Raw genomic sequence first — 18,176 nt, 5'->3', positions numbered from 1 at the left:
AGACTTTGTGCTTGGTTGTGCTACTGATTTTAGACCAAACTGCATATTTTCTGCAAACAAACAACTGACCCACTTGTGTGGTAGGAAAATTAGCAACTATCTGCACTATTTGAAGCAGACTTTTCACACACACATTCATCAGGCAGGTCCAGGGATCAACCGCTTCTACAATGTGGTCTCTTCAGGCTCGGTCACCAAATCTCTCTATAATAATAAAAATCCAATAAATCCAATAATAAATGAGTATTATAGCAGAAAATGAAAGAACATAAAAGCGAATGTCTGAATTCTATATATTTTTTTTATTTCCAAATTGCCATGACAACAGCTCTAAGACTAAGACAAAGAGCTGGTATGGCTGTCCAACATCATCCTTTAAACAGTAAGGCATGAACACATGAATACAAACACAGCGTGTTAAAAATACAGTCTTAAACAACATAAGACATTCAGATTTTCTTCTTTTTTTCTCCACACAATACAGCTACAATCTCAAGGCCTATGGCGTACGGCGTTGCACACATTAGCTAACTTTAGGCAACGTGCTGAAAAAAACGACAAAATTTCCTTGAACGCGTCACATTAACATCAACCAGAGCGACATGGATATTATAAGGTGCTGCTATCATAAAGTAGTTGCTTGTTTGTTGAAACACTGGACAATTATTTAAACTGATGTGAAGCTGATATGTATTTGTCTATCTATCTATCTATCTATCTATCTATCTATCTATCTATCTATCTATATACATATATGTATGTATATATATACTTACATATATACATGTATATATATATATATATTTCCTCCATGGAGGACAATATAAACTATCTATTTAGACTTTTATTTCTTACACTTACTCGTCCTATTCTTAACCGTATGACATAATATTCTATCCTAACTTGCACTGAAGTGTTTATTGAGACTTACCCTATTCTTAAAGGTTACCGACAAGCTTAAGTGAAGATGTGACACAAAGACGAGCAGCTGAACAACCTCATCAGTGACACTTGACCTCTGGTGGCAACATTCACATCTACTGTTTAAGTTGCGTGTCCATGCCATGCCTATGACTAGTATTTAATGTTCACGTTAGCAAACTATGGGCGACACTTTACATTACACGAACAATCTAGTAATCGTATGGTAATAACTTAGCAATAGAATAAGAAATAATATGGTAACACTGGCTATAGATATATATAGTAATCACCAAGTACTAGCTTGAAAAATGTGTGTGGGACTTAAGGGTTTTATCTTTATAATAAAGTTATTAGCAATTGTTATTCACAAAATCTTTCATGAGAAGGTATCACAGTGACATAGCTTATAGTAATTACACGGTATTACAGTAAATGATCTCCTTTACCAAGCTGCATTTTAAATAAGATTATATTACTATAACATTACCTCCCTGTTACAAAAATGATTACCATACTATTACAATTATATTACTGTACTGTAATGTAAAGTGGTGCCACTATGCATATGTGATGTTATATATGCACACCACTGTAGCTGCTATGTTACACACAGGCAACTATGAGACAAAAACATGACACAAATCAAACTCTGCTGACTGTTAATGCAATAATGACTGTGCCGTGTGCAGGTTGTTAAATATGCAAATGTCTTAAAGGTAATTGTATCTTATGCAATCTTGTCTTTGCATTCACTTGCAGTCACCGAGTATACTGTAACGCTCCATTCCCCACATGCAAGGACTCGTCGTCGTGTTTTTGTAAAGATGTTTTCACACAAAAAAAAAACAAGGCCTCTTATCGTTCATATTGACAATGCATCGCTGTTTTGTTTTTTTTAAAATACAAAAGTCCTACTTACGAAAAACCTCAAGCACCAGTTGTCATTATGAAATGTAATAAGCACTTACCTTAAAGTTGGTTTATTGCATTGAATGTTACCCAAAGCAACACGAAGCCTTATATTAGATTGCACAAGCAATATTGTGAATATGCTGTTGCTGCTGCTTAGGCCAACACCTACTCTATGTTGTCAAGTACAGCACAGCCTCTGCTGCAACACACACACACACAGAGTCACCTTCCTGCAGCTGAGGTGGTTCTTGTGCTTGATGAGAACAGGGACACGGACCAGCTCCATCTTGTCTTGTTTTCTACCTGCTGCCAAGCCCATGGCAAATGTAACCCTGTCTCTCCCCGTCTTCAGCTCTCTCATGGGTCTGGGACTTCCTCTCGTCTTATTTGTCAATAAGTTTCACGAGGCTCTGGCGGAGATCATTGAGGTCAAAGATTTTGATGTCCAGAATTTCGATGGCCCGCTGGATCTCAGTGTCCACGCGGTCCCGGTCCTCCAGAGAGTTACTCAGGTTCTGCTCCGTGTTCTGGATGCGCCGCTCCAACTCTGAGTTACGCATCTCCGTCTCCTGCAGAGAAGAAGAATCAAGCAGAGAGATAATGAATAAATGAATTTGAATTCGGACAAATTGAAAGAAAAGTAATCAATAGCGTGACAAAATATTGAGAATGTGCACCACCACAATAAAATGAAGAGAACTAAATTACACTGAAACAGAAAAAATACAAGAATGCTGTTGTTCCATGTCAAAAAGGAAAGAAAGAGTATAGTGTTTTTTTTTTTTGCTGATTTACAGATAAATGTGTTTCTGATCATCAGACAGCGGCTCTGAGATACAAGTCACAATCTCACAACAACAGAGAAAGTTGGGATTCTAAAAAAACACAAATAAAATTGACATCTGTCGTTCTGTCGTACAAACTCAGCACATTGTGGGTGTTCCAGCTTCGTAACATTGAAAACACATCAGTGAAAGTGGAAGAAGAACACATTTAACCACATTCACACAATAGAAAGTGCAGTATGAATGGAATTAGTGCAGTTTGACGTACAATACTGTGCAATAGCAAAGGGGCGATGTGCAAATCTCTCAGTGGCACTTTGTGAAATTGGTGCTTCACGTTGGTGTGCATATAATGTTTACTGTGGTGTTACTGTTTGTGCATTACTGCGTCTTTTTACACATTGCATATGTACCAACAACCTGCCGAGGGATCTGGCACATTTACGTTTCACATTTGTGTGAATGTTGAATGTGAATGAACTTAAGCAGAATGTGCAAAGCTTTCTGCTTGAGTTACTTTATCCACTTGTGTCATTACTCTTACCCGTAATCTGTGTATGGCCTCATCCCGAGCATGTTCCATTTCATGGTACTCTGCTTTCTTACTTTGCAAAATGTGGATCTCCTGTAAAAGAAAACAAAACAAAAAGTTCACACGGGTTTGAGAAGCTGCGTTGTGTGTGACGGACTCGACACTTCTCCACCTCAGACTCCGGCCGATGATAAAATGAGAATAAAGCCTCAAACCTCGTCTTTGGCCTTCAGCAGCGCCTCCAGCTCCTCCAGAGACTGGGTCAGCTCGTCTTTAAGCAGGTCACTGGGGCCTTGTCCTCCATGGGCCTCCAGCTCAGCCACCTTCACACGCACACACACACACACACACATGCAAAATGCAACCATTACACAAAACGTTCAGTATAATTAATAAATGTATCCTTCCACATGCATATATCAGTCTTATGTTTCACCATTAGGGTGACCAGGTGTCCCACTTTGTGTTGTCCCGTGTCCCACATAGTGAGACAATGTCCCACGCTTTATTCGACGCTAAACCGATCTGTTCGTCAAAAGGAGGCGTTGTCTGTCAGTTTGAGTCAGATGTAAATGAGACGCACTTTTGAAACACTAAAAAGAAAGAAAGAAAAGAAGATGCAGCGACAACAAAAAAAAATGGGGAAAGTACTCACAACTGGGTCAAGCTGAGGGAGTTTCTCTTTGTGTCATGTGGTCGCACAAAAGCTGCAGTCATAATTATAAACACTGAATTGGCTATCTATCTATCTATCTATCTATCTATCTATCTATCTATCTATCTATCTATCTATCTATCTATATATCTATCTATCTATCCACCTCTGAATGTAGTTTTAGAGAACGGATCTGAAGACACATTCAGAACAGATTGTGTGCATTCACACTTAAAGATGAAGTTGGTCACTTGTAAATAACCCGAGAGTGGAAAATCCCAGTAAATTAGCAATTTAGGATTACCATACCATCGAGTTGCTTCCAAGTGATTGGCTGATTAGATAGAATTATGCCTTAACAATTAGTTGACTAGGTGTAACGTATAAAGGGGCCAGTGAGAGTATATTGCCCATCACTGAGGAATTTTGGATATTTCTGCGACATAAATACATCTGTACTTGATAATCTGTTTTTCTGGTTGGGCCATACACTCCAGCACAGGTTTATCATGTGGAAATCTATGCTGAATCGTGTTCTAATACACTAAGTTCATAAGATAAGGGAAGAAATTGACGTTGTCACAGCAGCAAAGACAGTAGAGATAAAGATAATAAATAATACACATGCATTTCCCCTTATGTGAAAGTAGATATTTGACAGTATGACTATAAAAAGTTAAAATAGAATGTAGAGTACATTATAGACAGTGAACAGAACATATACAGTATGGGCTGTATATTTATATACGTTATTAAGTCGCTTTGCAAAGAATTATTTCGTTTCGATAGAAAGATTCTGTGTATTTAGTGTTTGCACAAAATATGAAAAGTCGTGCAATAACCTAATCATCGACTCGATCGTTATCACGAGTGAAAGAGGAGTGAGGTTCACACTGCAGTGTCATCTAGGACATCAACAGGAGGCTCCATGCTCCTACAGCATGTATTGTTGAGATGAGACGGAGCAGCAGAAAGACGAGAGGAGAAAAAAAAAAAGAAAAAAGGAAAAAGAACTGAGTGGATGCCAGCTCCCTCTGGTGATTTTTCATTTTTTTCCTAACTGGGGCATTGAAAGTAGGATATTGCTGTCCTACAAACCCCGCTCCCTCTCTCACCACCCCAGAGATGTGAACCATTTTCAGCCACCTGGTCTTCTCCCTCAGGTTCACGAAACAAGAAACCAAAAGAAAACAGCGCTCTGACTTGTATGAAATCACTCAGACTTAAACGGTTAAACCTGTTTTAAATACCAGGCAGAGCAGTGATCGATACTGTAAAGCCAGGCTATAATGGAAAGGGATCAAAGGTATTAAAGTACTGACTCATAGAGGTTTGTAATTGTCAGCCTGAGGTGAGGTCGTTCCTGGAGGAATCAGCTCCTGGTAAAGGTGGAAACAACAAGGATTGGAAGAGGAGGAGGAGGAGGAGGAGGAGGAGGAGGAGGAAGAGTATCTGCATCCACTGAAAGGTAATTTCAGTGTAAAATCCCCCTGAGGCTGAATGCATTTAGATCAAACTCCCTGGGGGGGGGTTAAATGTGACATTGCTGAATGCAAACTGTAGTGAACCTGCTCAGCCCACAAAGAACACCTTGATTAAAGCGTTGCAGGGGAAATGCCTGAAGCACAAATCAGGCCAATGAACGATGAGGGGTAAGAGCAGCCTCACCGACTTGACCTTCTCCTTTCCTGCCCCTTGAAAACCAAGGAAATGAAAGTTGTCTGAAAGCGATAATCAAACACAGCACGAGTCAACGGTCACATTTAAAAGCAACAGAGGGACAGACATGAGTCCCGTCAACCTCACGTCGCTCTTGTTTGAGAGGAGGGGGAAAAAAAACAACGTTTTTCTCCAGCAATAACACGAGTGTTTGTTCTTGTTACTGAGCCTCACAGCTCTGGTTCTGATCATCAGCTTCAGCTCTGCAGTTTGAAGGACAAAGCACTTCATAAACCAAAGGGAAAACAACTACTTTACAGTTCAAATAAACAAAGCATGAAAGCTCTTGTTGTTGGTTTTTTTGTGTGGACATTATCATCAATATTATTAGCGGTGCTGCAGTAACAAGCTTCCCAGTTAGTTTGGTGGACAGATCAGTGTTTCTGTCAAAATGAATCTATAACATTGTGTATCAAATATGATTATGCCTCACCATGGCATTGGAATGTTCTAGATTGTGTAGGGAATGTTTCATGTCGTCAGGTGACACTGTACTCGATCTGGCACAAAATGGACCTTGAGAGAGACAAGACTGTGCATCCGTCCATCATCTACTGCTTTATCCTTCACATGAGGGGCACTGGTGCCAATCTCAACCTGACATAGTACAACAGGTCGCTAAACAACAACAATCCACTCTCACTCTCACACCTACGGTCAAAAATCTGCATGTTTTTGGACTGTGTGAGGAAACCTGAGAACCTGGAGAAAACACACGCACACACGGGGAGAACATGCAAACTCCACGCAGAAAGGCTCTTGTTCTGACAAAAACCCAGGTCCTCTTGCTGCAAAGTCAACAGTGCTGATCTGGCCTTTTCTTCCGCCATGGTATAAACTCTAAACTCTGCTGTTGTACTTAAAGGTTCTTGATCAATCTGTCTGCATGTGAGCTGCACGTGTGATATTAGCCATGACCTCAGCAGAGTCGACACCGGTCAATGGTCACCATGTCTTTGAAATTTCCGATGAAACAAGAAAATGCAATAAGGTTCCCTCTCATGCTGCTACGGACTTGCACTTAAATAAAGATAATTCATTGAATTTCTACTTATTTTGTAATTAATCTCATTTTATTTTGTGCCCTGTGCTTGTGTGTGTTTTTCTGTTGGCACCACAGAGTGATTTTTAGATTTGCCACAGTTGTCCATCTTATTGGAAGTGGCATCAGGGTTTCTGCAGAACACCAAATACACAGCAGCAATGAGGGTGAACTTCCTGCTGAGCATGTTTGATGGTGTCTAACACTGGATACAGTGTAGGGGCTGACCTGCTCTCGCAGCCTCTCAGTCTCCTCCTGGTACGCTGCCAACTGTTTCTTCCACTGCTCCACATTAGTATTAGCCTCGTGCAAAGCTGCCACCAACTTTGAGTTGCTGTCCTGCAGCGTGAAGAGCTCAGCCTCCAGGTTCATCTCACAAATAGACCTGAAACACATACAATGACGTACATAAATACACAAGTACAAGAAGTTCTTTAAGCACCGTTTGAAATGTGTTTAGAATATTTCAAAAAGTACCTTCAGCTGTATTAAAGCAATGTATATAATCTCCTTACCACCCTTTACAATACATACATACCTCTCATTGATATTAACGCTCTAGTGTGTAGATTGTGTTCACCAAAATACTGCTATAGGTCCACATTCTTATCAATCTCATTACCTCACTTCAGAGAACCAGGGTTGAATTTTTAACCGGAACGTCTTTTTCAACGTTCACAGAGAACTGGGGGATGTCTCCTGAACCTAAAGTTTGCTTCCACCTTCCCTCAGTCAGTCATGGTGCAAAATACACTCTGTGTCACCACAGACACGGAAAAAAACACAGCTATACTGAGAAACACATAGCCTGGTTCAAAACGAGGTTCAGGAACCGCGTTCAAACCGGAGCCAGAAATGTGTCTGTCTGACAGCACTAACAGAGAGTGGAATGGAGCTGATTCAGCATTATTTGAACTCATTTGACAATGGTTTGAATGCTACAGACATTGGTTTATATTTAAAAGTGACACACTACAGCTTTAAGACAGTTGTTAAGAACGTCCACAAGATACATGAACGAAACACGAGCATCGATTTCAATCACATTTTGCAGAATTTGCAGAAAAGATTGACAGCTCTACATCTTTGATTCTGCATCTTCACTCTGTTCCTCTTCAGCTCAAAAGCTTGAGGTTGTTGCATGGCAACCGTTTACCATGACAACCTTCCAGAGGCAGCTTTCTGTTGTAGTAATTGAACTGTAAGATATAAGAGCATCGTGGGTGGCTTCGAAGGATTGAATATAAAGGGAGGTTTACAAACCTCATCTGAGGCTAAAGATCAGTCACCAACAAAGGTTTGGTCATTTCTGAGCACAGTGACCAAATGTCAACATGTAAACTGTAATGAACAGGCATGAGATTAAAAGTGTTTTGATTCTGTAAACACTGCTGTGACGGACGGAATTAAAGGCAGCAGCTTATCTGCTCATGTGCAATCATTATTATTGATCACATGAGTTCAGTAACAACCTCAGGTATTAAGTGTGTGTCCAGGTTTTACAAATGTTGTGGGGACCTAAACCTGTTTACACATTATGGGGACAAAAATCAAGTCCCCATAACGTAAATGACTTCATTTTAAGGTGAAGATATGTTTTAAGGTTAGGTTGAGGTCAGGGTTAGGATTAGGCCAGTAGTAATTGTAAATGTGTGTGTGTGTGTGTGTGAGAGAGACAGACATAAATTGATAAGTTACCCTTCCGACAGCATCTTTTTAATACGCTCCTTCTCCGAAGACAGCGTGATGTCTGCGCTCTGGCTGCGGAACAGCTTGTCCTCCGGTCCGTTCACACACATCACCGGTGGAGACTGCAGTTCATCCGCGAGGTCCTGAGGAACACTTCAGTAAATGTGCTTTCCTGATAACACGTGCATGTTTATATAACAAGAGCGAATCCCAGCACGAGAAGCGTTACACAAAGGAGAGGGAGGCTGGAAACCCACATATTCAATTTAAAAAAAAAAAAAACAAAGCTATTCTTTTTTTCAATAGTCACTACTTTCTATGGACATGGTATAAGCACACATTTATATGATTCAGGAAAATGAATAATGAATGACTCACCTGTGAGAACTACAAAGGAAATCCATGAGGGAGAAAAACAGAGGGAGAAACATGTCAACACAAAGTATGTCGTACATAATAATCTTTTCAGAATACACGCGTATTTAACAAGAACCGTGTCCAAATGAATTCACCCGATGACTAAAGAAAGAGACACTTGTGTTCAGATGTAGAATAAAAAGCAAATTGGTGTTTTCTTTGTGACCAATGACGGTGTAAATATTCTGTATTTGTCTAAAATACAGAATTTTCATATCCATTGTTATTACAGTGTTTCAGGCAGCGCATTCTCAGTAGAAGCGAGTATAGAAAATGGAGATGAGGTGCGCTGCAGAGCACCAAAGGATAATTTTACCATCGTCCTAGTTTCCCACACTTCCCTTCGAGACAAGTGACCTAGCTCATCTTTCTCCTGTCCTTCTTTCCTTCCTCTCCTTCTCTCAATCTCAGTGATCCTGTCTCAAAGCAGAAAATCTGCAACTGTGCTCGTGGTGTCTCCTCAGTCCTGGATGTTTCTGTGCACCATGACATTTACACTTTCTCTTGCTCTATTTTAATGTTTTTTTGTTGTTTTTTTTTTAATTAAAAAAAGAAATGGAAATGCTCACCTGAGGAGCAGCGATGGTTAGCGCTGTGTTGACCAGTTCTTTGTCCTGTGACTTTTCACGTGACAGACGAGCTGCATCTTTCACCTCCTTAAACTTGTCTGAGAACTTATCAACAGAGAACAAGCGATCGACTGAATGATACGGTGCTAAATAACCACTGGAGAGACAGAAAAGGGTATTTTTCAGAGCTTTGAAGCAGCAGTGTATATATTTTTTTGGTGGAAATGTTATTATTCTGCCTTTGAGTGGTCTTTGTGGCCAAAACTGATATGTCCTTCATCTGAAAATGGGCTCTGTCAAGCAAAACTATCAGACCTGACCGAGGGAGCGTTTATCCTGTCAAACTGTTAAACCACCAGGGTTTTTTTTTGAGCAGCAGAATTCACCACTGAAACCTTTCATGGGCTTTGTGTTTTCAGTCAAACTCTAACCCAGGGCTGTCAAACTCAAATGACCTGCGGTCCAATGAGCATCTAGTCTGGTCAAGAGGGGGCCGGTCTAGATAAAATAAATATAAAAAAAAGTAAGTAATAAAAATAACTGTTCAGTAGCAGGTGGACAATATGAGCTCAAAATGATAACACAATATTCTATCATGATATCACAATTAAGATATTCACGATGCTATTTCGCAGCATTTCAAAGTAAAAGTGCTTGTTTTGATATAGGCTGACGTACACTTCACAATAAAACAATAATGACGGCAACTGCAATTATAAACACCATTATTATAAAACAATATTACTAGCTAACATCAGCCACACGCACAGCATTTAAAGGAAGAGGAAGTCAAAGGTCAGAGGTCAGTTTGATGGGCTGAATCAACAAATCAGTGAACTCTTTTGACAAAGTTTGGAATGACATTTGTTTACATTCAAAATGATGAATTGGTGAAATGTACCTGGTGAAGCTGTTGCTCTGTAGCAAAACCTAGACCGTAGACGGTGTTGGCCCTGCTGTCGGCCCACTGACCAAACTTCTGCGAGGTCTTGGTGAACGTCATGCTGGGTGTAACCGTGCAATTGATAATCGCCTGCAGGCGTAAAGCGATGACAACATTAACAATCTCATCCAGTCAATTTCCAACCTCAGGGTGAGTATAAAAGTGGACGCAGTCCTCTGGTTTGGAAAGTGAAGCGCAAGAATTAGGACGGAAATAGCGGTTAGCCACCGGGGAGCAATTCCACTATAGACAATAAAGCACATAATATGAGTGGACACCAGTGTGACTGACAGCTGGCATCGTCCTGTAGGTCTCTGGTTGCAGGGGACGCCTGTGAATTTTCAGTTGCAAAAACTGTCGTGTCACTTCATTCAAATCGAGAGGCTTGAAAATGGGAGTTTGTTTTGCGACCAGAAGACTACGTCCATTTTTATTATATACTCTATCTTTACAGCCTGTGAACAAAACAGACAATAAGTACAGACACAAGACACTTAGAGCTAAATACGGATGAAGTAAATGGCCCTGGGATTGTCTATGTATTTTTTTCTTTTACTCATTACAGATTCAATCATGCTGCTTTGTTTAAAATGAAAGAAAAAAATTATAATTTGGTTAAATTGTGAAAATTGTACTTTATATCTAAGTAAAGGAGAAGGTCCAAATAAGGTCAGCTCATTTTGAAGCTTACTGGGACATTAGTGAAGCATTAATTCTCCACTTGGATTCCTGGCAATCACATATATTTTCAGGCATACTCTCCCTTGAGACACTTTAACAAATGATTGTTCATTCAAAACTAATACAAATCAAAAGTTTTGCTTCACTACATGCACCTATTGTTCCGTGTAAGAGCAGCAGACAACTGTAACTGATATTTCTGCTGGGGAGGTGTGCAGAAAAGACAGCACATCCACCAGGTTTGTCCCATCCTTTTCAGGAAAAATGGCTTAAACCACCTCTCTCTCCCCCCCCCAGCACATGTGAGAAAAAATTATTACAGCAGACCTATTTATAAACCTTTTTACGTCATTTCCAGTGTTACAATAATGGGACTGATTTAAAACCCCAGAATTGCAGGGCACTGGCAGCTTAGAAAGAAGCTTTTTCTTTCCCCAACAAATGATTACATGAACTCGGCATCCTGCATTTCTACAGTTTGACATAACATGTTGGAACGCCGACAGAGTCCATAATTACTCTGGTGGCAGACACTAGTCCTGGCACTGCCGCCCCATCGCAGTGCCTTCTGGGAGTCAGAAATGTGGGTCAGACCAGAGGTGCTAAGCAGAGATCAGATAGACCACCCCCACCCTACAGTCCAGTGCTTGATATGGTCTCTTCATCATAATCTAAATCCACAGGACTGCAACAAAGAGGCTCGAGCTGCTGATTCGTTAGCACCCATTATGGGTTTTCATCTGAAGCTTGCAGGTTTTCCGGTACACGTTTGTTTGATGTGGAAGAGAAACAGCGTGAAGCTGCTTTGTGACAAACACAGAAAATCCTCTTTGGATGCAAAGGTCACGACTGCCACCAGAATTAATCTGTAAAACCTTACTTCAAGGCAATCCCTGAGAAATTTGCCTAGGAAAATATGCCAGTTTCTTCCCTCTTACCTTGGTCCCACCCACACTAATGATGCGGTAGACATTACGGTTGGCATCGTAGAAGAAGGACACTGTGACGGCATGTTTGCTGGCAGGTATCCAGTTCCGCTTGGTGGACGGGTCAATTTGGAAAACATGGGCACGGGCACTGAAGATTGGCTGCTCCCTGGAGGAGGAAACATAGGAAAATGTCAGCAATATGCTGCTTTTAATGATATGTAATGCATCAAACTAGGGATGGGAATCAGTATCAGTCAGTATCAGTATCGGTATCAGTCAGATAATGGTCAAAATCACTGGATCGGATATCGGGCAGATAAAAATGTAAAATCTGATACAATAATCCTAAATATCGCATGCTTCACAATGTACAGACTGTAAAAAATATAAATAAAAATCAGCAAGCATTTCAGCTGAGTCATGTTTGGGCTGTTTATTTCTTTTTTTGGAGAGAACAATATTTGTTCCACGGTTGGAGAATTCTGTCTTAAAAAGACAAATGTGTTGTTAAATATTAAAGCAATCCCATAATAAACACAATGTAAACAGTGCATATAGAAATTAGCACAATCCATATGGTTTGAAACAAGTCAAACAAACTGTATAACACATCGGAAAGACAAAAACCCTGTTTTGCTATTCAAATGTTCACTACACATTGTGCTCTGTATGGGATATGTGATAAATACAACTAGAATTGAAATAAGTTGAAATCCACAGATTACAGGTTGAAAAGCTATTACTTAAAAAAAGAAAACAAGACACTGATTATAACAATAACTTTCGAGGAGAGATGGACATTTTGAATATTTAAAGTTAACAAGTTGAATATTTGCACCTACTGTATATCATTTCCATCCATTCAAATCCAATATTTTTCTATTCTGCACATTTTTTATTTATTTTTTTTCTTTTACTAAAAAGCTTACTTCCTTGACTATTTTTTTTCATAATGAGACATCTGCCTGTCTGACTCCTGCCATCCAAGGACAGACGCCAGATTCATCCTTTGCTCTTTTTTCCCTGCATCATTCACCAGTCGCTCAGAGCTGAGACTGCACTGATGGAGGATTTTGAGTAAAAGCTTTGAGCCTTCTTACGAGTCGCTCAGCCTCCGCTGCGCTCTGCTCCTGGCAGTGTTTGCATGGACGTATCCTGGATACCAGGTAAACACGGAAATGCTTTAGCCACTGTCATGTGGTGTCTTTTTTAACTCGCTTCTCCTTCTTAAAACAAAACAAAACAAAACAAAACAGCTGAGTTCCTCTGACAACATGCTGAATAAAAGTTAGATGGAGGAAAAAAACGAGTTCAACAACTGGGTTTGCTGACGCCATCAAGTTCATCTTCAATCACCATCATTTACAAACATACTTTCATACTTATAACACATCCAGTGTGGCCCAGGTATTGATTCAGGTTCATCATTGGAAACATTGTGTTACTGGTAGTGAGCAGGGGAGGAGGGGCCAACTTTGCCTCTGCTGTGTTTACAAACATCAGCACACAATTCCCTGTATATATGTATATACTGTGTATATATCCAAGGTATACCTTTAAAGAGTTTTCTCCTTACCCAAACTGAAGGTCTGAGGACACCTGGGCAAAATTTGATTTGGGAATTTGGGCTATATAGATAAAAAACGGATTCTTTCTGTAACACGAATATTGTCTTTAACACGAATCAACACAAAGACAAAACACAACCCAGGATTACTGGTGATCATGACTAGATGCAACTGGTCTTTACTCGTTTCATTGTAATGGTTAAAAAAACCAAACAAACAAACCATTCATTCATTCATTCATTCATTCATTTATTCATCTTCTACCACTTTAGGGTTGCCAATCCCAGCTGATATAGGGTGAAAGGCGAGGCACACTGTGGACAGGTCACCAGTCCATCGCAGTAACACATAGAGACAAAGAACCATCCATTCTCACTCTCACACCTACGGTCAATAGTGTCCACTTTGCCTAATCTCCAAATGTGCATGTTTTTGGACTGTGGAGGTAACCAGAGAACCCGGAGGAAACCCACGCACACACAGGGAGAACATGTAAACTCCTTGCTCCTTGAGCCTTTTGCTGCAAAGGCAAGGAGTTTCCACATATACACTGACGTGAGATGTTCCTGTTTTACAGTGAAAAGGGAATCTGATGTTCTGGTGTTGTATTTTGGCGGTGTAGCCCCCCGTTTACTTCCTATCAAAGAGACTATGACAGTCAAGCTGAAGTTCAATTCATTCTAAAGGTTGAAACAAGAAGGCAGAACAATTCAAATTTTAAAAGAATAACATATCTCACAAAGACACAGAATTCCTCCCAGTCTGTTCAATCCTCTCATCTTCAAACCTGCGTGTTCCCACTTTCTCCTGCAGGTTTTCTATCAAATATTTAGAGAATAGAGGGGCGGTGGAAGGTGGCCCCACACTCGATTAATAAACTGTCCCATTATTACCACGCTTTGACCTTGCCTGAGGTTTACAGTCTCTGCTGTCCTGCTGGATGTGTGGCGTCTAATAGCAACTTCACCGACACTCAGCATCAACCAGGAATCAAACGTGCAACGCCCTCAGAAGGAGGTGGGACTTTCAAACCGCCCAGGCTGCATGTATGAACACATGAGTATATGGTATGAGGTAAACACACATGTGTGAGTGTGTGGGTTCATCTGTTCACTGGACAGCAGTCACTTTCTCGAGGATCTTGCTGGACCATCATAGATGGACAGATGGACGAGGCCTCCAGGGCTTAGAGAGGGTGTCTTAGCTGAACAAAGCCTGGGAGTGATTGGATGGAGGTCAGGGCAGCACCTCAGTATGAGGGACCCCCACTAATTCCTACTACAATCGACAACATCCACACAATATCTTCCTTACTGACGTTCACACTGTAAAGAACGTCTACAGTTAGATGGAGCTGCAAGAGAGGAAGTGGCTGCTTTTAAACTAGGTCAGGGATCCGCAAACTTTAGTATAAAAAGAGCCATTTTTGATCACTCTCCATCTAAATCAAATTAATCTGGAGCCACAAAACAAACAAAAAAGGTATACTTCATGTATAAAACAATGATAGTTTGTTGTATTTTCTACCAAAAGACGCCTGTTGACATTTCATTGCTGTTTATACCCCGACGTCTTATAAAGTGGAGGAAAAATCTACTTTGAAACAAAGCTCAGAATTATATAGACCTCGTCCTCCCATTGCTTTTGGAAAAATAATATTAAAAAGTAACCCACTTCTGTATGTGCACTTCTACATGTACACGTTACTTGATTTAAGTTTCAGAAATGCCTTTAATATATTCAACCACAAGTTTGTTGAGGCTTTTTAATATCGCATTTGATGTAGACACTGGGTGTGACGCACAAAATATTTAAACACTTTTATTTATTGCCATGATCAGTTTCATAAAAATAAACTTTTTTTTCAAAGCTACAAGAAGCAACTGGAGAGGGGCTGAAGAGCCACATGTGGCTCGAGAGCTGCAGGTTGCAAACCCCTGAACTAGGCGGTCGTTAGACAATGAATTTAAGAGACACCAGTCCAACAATATCTGATTCCAGACGACACAACTGGCTGTGGCAGCTCACAGATTAACACTCAACATACTTTAAGCACCTCTAACTGAACCAGAGAAAGCACTCAGAGAGCACAAACCTCTGACAAGTTAGTCAATGTCACACTACTGTCAACTGAAGATGGACCAAAATCTTATCTGCATCCTCAGAGAATTTCTCTGCTTTATTGAACAGCTTCCCAAGCGAGGTCGGATCAAATAATGGTAAACCTCAGAGACCACGGAGCAAAAACATGACAGTAAAACAGATGAATTCAGAACATTCACATCAAAAACCCACCTGAGGCCTGATCCTGTACACTGTATATGACACGAGCTTCCTGCCTCTGCAACACTGAAGCATCACCACAATCTCACATGTTCACTAGAACTTTTCCCTCACCAAGCAAACATTGTCAAGCTCTGAAAAAAATATATCAAAATAACAATAAGTCTAAAGAGTCTGTGGAGAGCAAAACAAAAGGCTGTTAAACGCTCTTACCTTTCTCTGTGGTGAGGAAACATCTTACAAGGTGACCGAGGCCTCTTTTCTGCAAACACAGGCAGAGATAACGATTTAACTTTTAAACGTTTTTAGCTACTGATCGTTCCAGACGATAAAAGGTCACATATAATACACTTTTACTGTTTTTACTATATTGTTTAAATGATATGTTAGTCATTCTCAGAGATTGAGCAGGGACCCATAGATGGGTCAAGGTGGATTTATTCTGGGTGCTTTTTTCCCCCTCCAGTCTCTAAGATTCATTCACATAAAAAGCAGAATATCAAGTTTTGATTCATTATCAAACATATATATACATAATACTAGGTGTTAAAGAAATGTAGTAAAAAAAAAAACCCGTCAACAATTAGTAATTCTCTCTGCGTTGTTGTGTCTGAAGAGCGAATTAATCATAATTTATTAATATGGTGATCTTTTCTTGATTGATCAGTTGGTTGTTTGGTCCAGAGCATGTTGAACAATGTTTACCAATGTTTCCCAGACAATGAAGTTGTCCACAATTGTCATGATTTCTTTGTTATATGGAACAAATAAACCAGGAAAACATTCATATTTAAGAAGCTGGAGTGCTGGTTGTAATTATCAAATAAATCCACTGTTACTGATTAATCCCTGATCGTTCACTTGGAGGAATCAATTAATCACTTATGGTTGCAGCCCTGTAGGTATTGTCTTCTTTGTGCAGCACCTTACAGAGTCTGCATGTGTCTGTAAAGTGCTCCATAAATGAACAATTGCTTTTTACTTTATGCAGCTGTGTCGATTGAATTTCCCCTTTGGGCAATAGATAAAAGTACGCCTTATCTTATCTTATCTCATCTTATCTTATCTTAGCCACACTCACCCCATGTCGGTGTTAAAACCTTGTTGAGTCTGTTCTCTGTAATATTTCTCACTGAAGCTGTTGCTGCTGTTGTCCCGATCTCTCTTCTCTTCTTCTCCTCTCAGCTCACAGATGCTTCACTCCTGAGGATTTTTCGACTCACTCTCTCTTTCTCTCCCCCCTCTTTCTCTCTTTCGCTCTCTCTTACACACACACACACACAAACACACAGTCTCTCTCTCCCTCTCTCTTGTTCTCTCTCTCTCTCTCTGCAGCCTGAGCAGCGGCTCCTGATCTCCGGGCTCCGTAGACCAACCTTTGCGGGGCGCTGAGTCTCACAGACCGGGGCGGGAGAAGACGCGGCAGAGCTCGCTGGTCTCGTCTTTATCCCTCAGAATCATCATCATCATCATCATCGTGTCTCTGCCGCAGAGAAGCAACAGCTGCTGCTTCCTCGTCTCTGTCCTCGTCTGCGCTCCTCAGGTCTTCATGCCGCCGCCGCCGCCGCGTTCAGCAGCGGGACACAGCCGGCATTAGAGTACCACCTGGCGGCTCGAGAGGCTCCGAGCAGACGCTGCTTCTGCAGCTGCATGAAGAAGCAGAGACGCAGAGGAAAGTGTGTCACCCAGGCTGTTGCTGTTGCTGCTGCTGCTGCTCTCACACAGACACAGTCGGTGACTGCATGTGCTGCTGCTGCTGCTGCAGACTGGATCTTATAGAAGCTGCCAGTGTAAAATCTTACTGAACTGTGGTCCCGACTCCCAAAGGAAATGTCCTCCTGACGAAAAAAAAATAATAAAAAAAATAGTCACATTCAGAGTCACACTGAAATAACAAAGACTTTATATTATTATCAACAGAGGTGGAAATCAACAATAACATGTTTCATTGTTTTAAAAAAATCTGTAAATGTGCTTCAAGTTTTCGTTGAAATATTGTACTGAAAATTTAACATTACATCCCGAGTGAAAAAAAATGGCACATGACACAATTGTGTCAGGTGTATAAAGGTGCATTTGTTTGAAATGTTATTTATTTATTTTCTATTTATACACCACCACCACCTTAGATGAGCAATTTTCACTTACGCTTTGTGTCGATTTCTTTTTAAGTTCATCACTAATCACTGAAATTGAGCACATGTTTATATACCAATCAGCCACAACATTAAAACCAGTTTTAATGTCATGGCTGTACATATACATGTAATTATACATATAAATATACATATAGCACAAACATAGCAAATGAGGTCCAGTATAATACTCAACTAGTAAAATACAGAATCACACACATAATACATAATCTCGTTTGTTTAAGTCAAGTTAGATGGGGTTCAGGATACAATGAATTTCTCTATGACAAATATGAATAATAGGAAATACATAAACTTATCAGCCACAACATTCAAACAGATGACTGGATTTAATGTTATGGCTGTTAAGTAGATCTGTCCTGAAATCCTGTG

The 18,176-nt window shown here is 40.3% G+C and overlaps 1 protein-coding gene across 1 annotated transcript; it reads right to left on the bottom strand.

The window, feature by feature from the left end:
* Positions 1 to 283: 283 nt before the first annotated feature.
* LOC131456558 (homer protein homolog 3-like) lies at positions 284 to 17,407 on the bottom strand. Its single transcript, XM_058624993.1, has 11 exons — positions 16,730 to 17,407; positions 15,862 to 15,910; positions 11,807 to 11,963; positions 10,146 to 10,277; positions 9,245 to 9,349; positions 8,637 to 8,645; positions 8,268 to 8,401; positions 6,798 to 6,954; positions 3,369 to 3,476; positions 3,166 to 3,246; positions 284 to 2,405 (listed from the first exon to the last, which is right to left on the bottom strand). The coding sequence occupies exons 2-11, from the start codon at positions 15,882 to 15,884 to the stop codon at positions 2,220 to 2,222; spliced, it is 1,092 nt and encodes a 363-aa protein (XP_058480976.1). The 5' UTR covers positions 15,885 to 15,910; positions 16,730 to 17,407; the 3' UTR covers positions 284 to 2,219.
* Between the last annotated feature and the right edge of the window lie 769 nt (positions 17,408 to 18,176).

Source organism: Solea solea, chromosome 1, assembly GCF_958295425.1.
Source record: "Solea solea chromosome 1, fSolSol10.1, whole genome shotgun sequence".
NCBI classification, from domain to species: Eukaryota; Metazoa; Chordata; class Actinopteri; order Pleuronectiformes; family Soleidae; genus Solea; species Solea solea.
The sequence above is the reverse complement of the archived record's forward strand: the minus strand, read 5'-3'. Positions and strand labels throughout refer to the sequence as shown.

Bases quoted from the DNA above. Each gene is read 5' to 3' on its own strand.
- LOC131456558 (XM_058624993.1), bottom strand. From the start codon at position 15,884: ATGTTTCCTCACCACAGAGAAAG. The intron at 11,964-15,861 runs GTAAGAGCGTTT...TTCCTCCTCCAG, and splicing joins TTTCCTCACCACAGAGAAAG to GGAGCAGCCAATCTTCAGTG. The intron at 3,247-3,368 runs GTTTGAGGCTTT...TTTCTTTTACAG, and splicing joins TGCTGAAGGCCAAAGACGAG to GAGATCCACATTTTGCAAAG.